The sequence below is a fragment of the Condylura cristata genome, unplaced genomic scaffold (assembly GCF_000260355.1).
Source record: "Condylura cristata isolate star-nosed mole 26May11 unplaced genomic scaffold, ConCri1.0 scaffold00017, whole genome shotgun sequence".
NCBI lineage: Eukaryota > Metazoa > Chordata > Mammalia > Eulipotyphla > Talpidae > Condylura > Condylura cristata.
This window is the reverse complement of record NW_004567118.1, coordinates 5,534,099-5,540,823: the sequence shown is the minus strand read 5'-3', so window position 1 is coordinate 5,540,823 and position 6,725 is coordinate 5,534,099. Positions and strand designations below refer to the sequence as shown.

Genomic DNA, 6,725 nt, shown 5'->3' with positions numbered 1-6,725 from the left:
GAAAGCTTGGGCCAGAGAGTGATTCCCAGGGTCTGGCTTAGGGTCTGGCTTAGCTTCCCAGGTCCCACGGAGACAGCACACACAGAGTGCTGGACTCCAACCCCTGACTGAAGAGCGAGGAGAGGCCAGAAGTAGCATAGATCACCAGTAACTGGGGGGTAAAGGATGGCATGGAAGGGCTGTCGTGTCAAACCGGCTTATAGAGTAGAGGTGCAGAAAGGGTGGGTCGCTGGGGAAGGAAGGAAGTGGTGGGCGATGTACCACACAGAGCACAGAGCAGCAGGGGAAGGCTGCACAGGGGGACAGTCAGGACCCCATCATCTGGGGACGCTAAATGACAGGCCAAGGAAGCTGCATTTAACTTGGTCAGGGAAGTCGGTAAGAAGGTAACCTGATCCCAGGGGAATCAAAAAGGGAAAAATTAAGTAGCTCTGGAGCCAGGTAGCTACTACAGCGGCCCACACCTTTGGAGTGGTACAGGAGGTCCTGGGAGGAGTGAGAAGCAGGGGAAGGCTCGGAATTGGTAGTATGGGGGTGGGTAGGTGACAATTTAAAGTGGTGAGTTTAGGGAGACCTAAGGGGGACAAAGACTGAGCAGGAGAGAAAGGCAGAGCAGGACTGGAGCAGGACTTGGACTTGATCTCGGGCTGGGAGGTAGGGGCACCTCATGTGGGCTAGGCAGGGGAGGGGGTCATCAAGTGAGGGCTGAAGACCTCCACTTGGAGATAGGGAGAAAGGGGCACGCTCAGAAGAGGCTGCGCTAGAGGAGGAGGGAGCAGGGACAGTCATTTGCAAGTCACTTACCAGTGAGGGGGAGGAAGACAAAGGCGAGGAGGGAGACTTGGGGAGTGGGGAGCAGGGACCACAGGGACATAATCAGGCTGCCTCTTTCTCCAGGTTCCTAAGGACAGTGGAGGAGGAGGCACAGACGCCAGAGGAGAGACCTTTGAGGCGGAGACAGGAGATCCTGGGATGCCTGGGACAGTGTCAGAGTCACAGGGAGATCGGGTCAGGGTGGCAGAGGGGCAACCGTTGGGTTTGTGGTTGGGGATTGTGATGGGTGACCCTGGAAAGGCAGTTTCAAGGGAGAGAAGTCAAGCCGCAATGACTTAAGACCACAAGCAGAGGGGGAGGGGCACCGAGGTTTCCAGAGGGAGGTGATGGAGAGCAGGGCTGGACAGGGAGGAAGGCAGGCAGAGCCCTTGGAAGCAAAATGTAGGGAGGCGCTGGCTCTCCGGGTGCTGCAGGTGGCCCCCATAGTGAGGGTAGAAACCCAGTCTGCGGAAAGATGGAAGCCCCTGAGAGCAACCCTCTGAGACTGAAGACCCAGGAGCAAACTTAGAGAGCCTAGAGAAGCTAGACCCTTCCACCTCCACATCAGGCCTCCACTTGGTGGTCAGTGGCAGAGCCCTGGCGGACAATGAAGGCTGGGGGAGGGGCTGCGAAAGGACACGCCTGCCTGCCTGCTTATGGAGGGGGTCCCTGCAGTGGGCACAGTAAGACAGAAATCGGGGTTGGGGTGGGGGAGCACTTCACTTCTTTGGACCCTCCCTGGGAGACTGAGCTTCCCCCAGCTTGGGGGAATATCAGGGAGAAGGAGTCTCAGTATCCATTAGGAAAGCAGGGGTCTATCTCCACCTTTGCTCCAAGTGGCTTCACTTCAAGGAGTTTCCTGGTGCTGCAGCCCACACTAACCTCCCCAACAAGGCTTCCTTCCTCACCTCTCCAGCCCCCAAGTCTAGACAAGTGTCTCCTTCTCAGGGCTCAGTGTCTGTAGTGGAGTAAATCGTGGCACCCAAAAGAAATACACCTCCTAACCCCCCTCCAGAAACTGTGGCTGTGATGGTATTTGGAAACAGGGTCTTTGCAAATAGAATTAAGCTAAGGTTATGAAAATGAGATCATCCCAGGTTATCTGAGTGGTCTTCCATGCACTGTCAAGTGCCCGTAAAGAGGCTGGGTGAAGACAGAAGCCGCTGTGGGCGTGGGGCAGCCCAGTCCTGGGAGGCAGAGCGAACAGAAGCTGCCAGAGGTCTGCAAAGCTTCTTCCCTAGGGCCTTGGAGGGAGCCTACCCATCCCCACCCCCCAGCCCTTTGCTCAGAAGGGCCCCGCTGGCCTCCAGAGCTGGGACAGAATTAATGGCTGGGGTTTAGGGTTGTGGAAATTAGTTAGGGCAACTATAGAAAGCTAATACAGGTTCTTATTCGTTAAATGATCAGAAGTTTCTAGGAATGCTTCCAGGCTTGAGGTCCTTGGAATGAAAGCATGCAAGGATGTGACCAAAAGGTGTGCTTTTAATCTCCACGCCCACCCTTCCAGGTTGAGGTTTCATACTTTACTTGCAGGGGAAGGAGGCAGCCAAATTAAGGCCTCACCTCCCACTCGGCAGAGAGTATTACAAAGAGTATTTCATGGCCCCCACCCCCTTCCTCCTCGACAGAGCTCTCATCCCTCTCTGGCAGGTCGAAAGGGCCAAAGCTGGCAGGACCACGTTGCTAAAGGCAAGGAGTTTTTACTAACAACAGCCTGCTTTTCTGTATTTCTCTGTGCAAACGCGATCCTCTCTTCACAGACTTTCTCCCCACCCCCTCCCATACTTCCCCAGCCTTCCCCATTCTTGGGGGGCAGGCTAAGATGGATACCCCTGAAGCAGAGGAATGGAACTCACTCTCCTGATTTCCTCCCTCCTCCCCACAACACAGCTGGAGGGGGGAGGGGAGGTCAGCAGGGTTCATAAAGGCCAGATGTTGAGGAGAAAGAGAGCAGTGCCCACCCCACGCCCACCCACCCCACCCCCACCATCCCCAGAGAAAGAAAAAATTGAGGCGGCTTTTAAAACAAACAAAACTTTTTAGTCCAAAACAGTTTTCTCAAGAATCTGCTCTATGCAAACAATAACAACTTTTTACAAAGCATTTTCACAGAAAAGGAGACAAGTCCTTCCCCAGTATCGTATGTGGGAATTGTTCCTCCCTTGCCCCATTTTTGGGGTAAGGGTGCTATTCACTAGTATGGGCACAAGGGTCTCTGACTCCCTAGTTTGTGGCAGACCCGAAACCCCAGGCCCCTCTCGCAGACTTTAAATCTCCCTAAAAGCTAACCTCCCCTGACCTCACCTGGGTGAGGGGAAAGCAGTGGCCTTTCAGGGACTCTAGGGGATTGGAGGGCGTGGTGGTCCAGGCCTATCACCCCCCTCCCTCCTCCCCCCCCCCCAGAAAACAGAACCTCTGACCTCAAAACTAATCCCCTGGCCCTGCCCCCTTCTGATCCATCAGGTCCCTGACAACTCCCGAAGTGCCTCAAACTGATGGAGGGAGGGGGGAGCGGAAGGCACCTCAGCCCTGTTCCCATCCGAATCCCAACTTTCTCCTTTCAAACCCCACTAGACCCTTGTGGGTAGGCCAAGCCCCTTTCATTTGCCCTCCACAAAAAGCAGCTTGTCTTGTTACTGCTACCCTTTACGGGGGAGGGGGACTTCGTTTGGGTGTCAAAAGAAAGGACCCAGGCCAGTCTCTACCCCCTCCCATGCATAAATCGTGGAGCACCACGGAAGGCAACTCCTTTGGTCTGACTTTATTGATTTCGCCCACCTTACACTTCCATGACTTTCCCTGGGACAATCCGGGCCCCTTCTCCAGGCAAAGTCTGCACTTTTGGAAGGGAAGCAGCCCCTCAATCCTGTCCTCCTGATAAGAGTACTGGCTAGTTTTGAAAAATCCTCTTTTACCCACCAGACCTTATAAATTGAAAGCAAACAGGGAACAATGAAGAGGGAATCTCCAAAACTGGACAAAAGTGAAAGGCTGGTGGGTGAGAGTGAAGATCTCACCAAGTAGAGGTCACCTGACTTGGGAGACCTAGGGGAAAAATGCTGGAAGGGGTGATCTTCCCCTTGTCCAAGCTACCCCTTGCCCCAGGGAAACTCCAATGCTGTCAGGAGCGCTGGGGAAAGGCCTGAGGGTAGTAAAGGGTTAAAGGTCTGGAGGGGTGGGGGATGCCCCCAGGGAGCTGCCAATCACCTCCCCACCCCCACCAAAGCAGCCCCCACTTCCCCAGGCTTGCCCACAGAAACAACCGGTTTGTCCATCACCAAGGTCTCTCTCGCTCTCTCTCTTTTTTCTTTCTGTCTTTGAGCGGTGGCCTCCTTTGCTCCCCCTGGAGTGAAGGCCCTGCCCCCAAAGATGGAAGAGATGGAAGAGAGGAGGGATTGCAATCTACGTCATTAAGCCTTTTTCGGTTAAGTCTTCTCCCGACTCCAGCACTGGGCTCATCTCCGAAGGATAAGGGGGAAAGGGTGTCACCCCAACCAGTTAGGTGCTGAAGATCACTGTCATTTGAGCACCTTCCGATCAGACCATAAAATGTAAAGGGGACAGACAGGCAGACGAAAGACTCGAGGCTCAATCCAGAGCCCGCAGTTTGGCTGTGGCTCCAACTTCTTCCCCTGGGCAGAAGAGCTCTCAGGCTCGGCTGAGCTCAGGGTTCCTCCAAGTTGATCCCCCAGAATTTGAGGCCAGGGGGCTCCGGCACGGCGGGACCGCCGATCTGCCACCTCCACAGCGGGTGGGCAGGCGGAGGCTTAGCGTCTCCCTGGAGGCGAAGCGAGGACGCCGGCCCTAGGTCTCCGTCCTCCCCCACCACCAAGGCCGGGGGGCAGGGGAAGCAGTCGAGGAGGCTGAAGGTACTCGTGGTTGGGAGCGTCGGCACAGGGCGACGAGGCTGCGCCCTGCGGCGCGGGGATGTCGGCCGCCGGCGTTTCTTGGCGGCTCCCCGAGCAGGCCCTTTCGCTGGCGGCCGCTCCGACCCCCGGCGCAAACTGGGAGTGTCGAGGGCAAAGCCCTTCGCATAACACCAAAGTTTCGACCGGCGGATCAGACGATCGAAATGTTCCTGGCGCAGATCGCCGGGCGCGGCCGGAGCCCCGCCGGCCGTCGAGGGGCTCCCGGCGGGTGCCTCGGGGGCGGTCTCCGGGGAGTTTCCATCCACTGCGTTCGTCGGGCCTGGCAGGGGTGGCTCCGGCGCGGCCGCGGGCTCCGCGGGCTCGGTGGAGAGGTCCGCAGGTGGCGGTGGAGGCCAAGAACTGGGCTCTTCGTGCGGACTGGCGGTGGGGCCAGCCTGGGCGTCCAGACTCGGGGCTGGCCTAGGCGGAGCCGCGGCCGAGTTGATTGGAGATTCCCGAGGGCGCCGGGGCGCCAGGCAGCGGCCCGGAGGTACGCAGGAGCGAGCGCCGAAGTGCGGGAAACTGCCTCCGCCCTCTTCCTCCTCGCCGCGGCCCCGGCACACTGCGGCGTCGGCATCCTGGCCGGCCTGGGAATTCGGCTCGCCGGACTGCCCGGCCGGTCCCGCGAGGTGCTTCAGGCCATCCGGAGCCCAGCCGCCCGTGCACTGGGGGGCGCGAGGGCCGAGCAGCAGCGGGGCCCGAGACGCCAGCTCCCCAGGCCCCGGGCCGAGAGAGGACGCCCGGGGTTTGGCAAGGGCGCAGAAGGCAAGGGCACGCAGGCACAGCGGAGAGAACTCCTGGGTCCCCCGACGCGGCTTCCGGGGTGTGGGAGAGCAGGGCGACCCTCGCGGGGACGTCGGTACTGCGAGGCGGGGAGCGGGGCACAGAGTCTCCATGGAACCGCCTGAGGGGGTGCCCACTGCGGGGGCCCTGGTCCCAGCGACGGGATGCCTTGGCTGCCCGAAGAGCCCACCGGCGAGGGGAACATCGCCCCCCCTCGACGGGGAGGTCTCTGCTCACGGGCGCCCCCGGCCCGCAGCCTGGACCGCGGAGCTCTGACTCCCTTCTCGATCTCGTCACGCGGCCCTCCGGCACCGGACTCCTGGGTCCCCGCGAGTCCCGGCGCGGTCGGCCGCCCTTCCTGCCGCCGCGTTCCCTGCGCTGCCCCAGCGAGAGCCCCGCTCGAGTAGCCCCGGGCGCAGAGGCTGGGGAAACAAAGCGGCCGACGGCCGCGGGAGGCGGGAAGGACCCCGGCCCCGGCACCCGGTGCCCGGGCCCAGGCGGCGGGGAGGGCGCCTTCCGCCCGCTCGGCTTCTTTCTTCCCCGCTGGCTCCCGGAGACCGCGTTATAGAGAACTGCCCCCTCGCTGCCCCAATACCAGCGCCGGCGCCGCGAGCCCGCCGCTGATTGGCGGTGCTGCCCGTGACGTCGGCCCGGACGCCACCCCCCCGCGGCACCGCCCCCGTCCCCATTCCGCACACAGACACACACACGTGGACCCGGCGCGGCGGCGGCTGGGAGGGAGGGAAGGAGCGAGCCGGAGCGTGCGCGGGTGGGAGCGCCAGGGGCGAAAAGCGCCGCTCCACGTGGCCCCGCGGCGTCCGGGACGGAGTCGTCGCAAGGCGATCCACCTTGCCCCCTCGCGGTCGCGGTTTTCGTGTCTGTAAAATGGGAATGCTCGGATCGCCCGCCCGGGGGGCTCAGAACGGGGGAACGCCGCCGCGGACGGCTCCCAGAAACAATGTCGAGGGGAACGATGAGCTGAAGCGAAGCCTGTGCACAGCTTTGCACAGCGAGGACCCGCGCCGCGAGAACGCTCCTTGCCGCGCTGTTTCGTCCCCCTAGAACAGAGGCAAAATATGTTGGTCCAATGAGAGAGGCTAGGGATTCAGTGTGTCCTGGGCGAACAAAGGAAAAAATAAATTCAGAGCGGCGTAGTAGTTACGCCCTGGGAAGTCAAGAAGTAGACTTTCTCAGGACCTGTATCCTTTTCTCTGACGCGAT

The 6,725-nt window shown here is 60.2% G+C and overlaps 1 protein-coding gene across 1 annotated transcript; it reads right to left on the bottom strand.

Moving 5' to 3' along the window:
* Positions 1–3,258: 3,258 nt before the first annotated feature.
* LOC101627628 (chromosome unknown open reading frame, human C17orf96) lies at positions 3,259–6,049 on the bottom strand. Its single transcript, XM_004684984.2, has one exon. The coding sequence runs from the start codon at positions 5,615–5,617 to the stop codon at positions 4,478–4,480; it is 1,140 nt and encodes a 379-aa protein (XP_004685041.1). The 5' UTR covers positions 5,618–6,049; the 3' UTR covers positions 3,259–4,477.
* Positions 6,050–6,725: the final 676 nt, after the last annotated feature.

What these genes read in the sequence shown, in the direction of transcription:
- LOC101627628 (XM_004684984.2), bottom strand. Translation starts at nt 5,617, where the DNA reads ATGGAGACTCTGTGCCCCGCTCCCCGCCTCGCAGTACCGACGTCCCCG.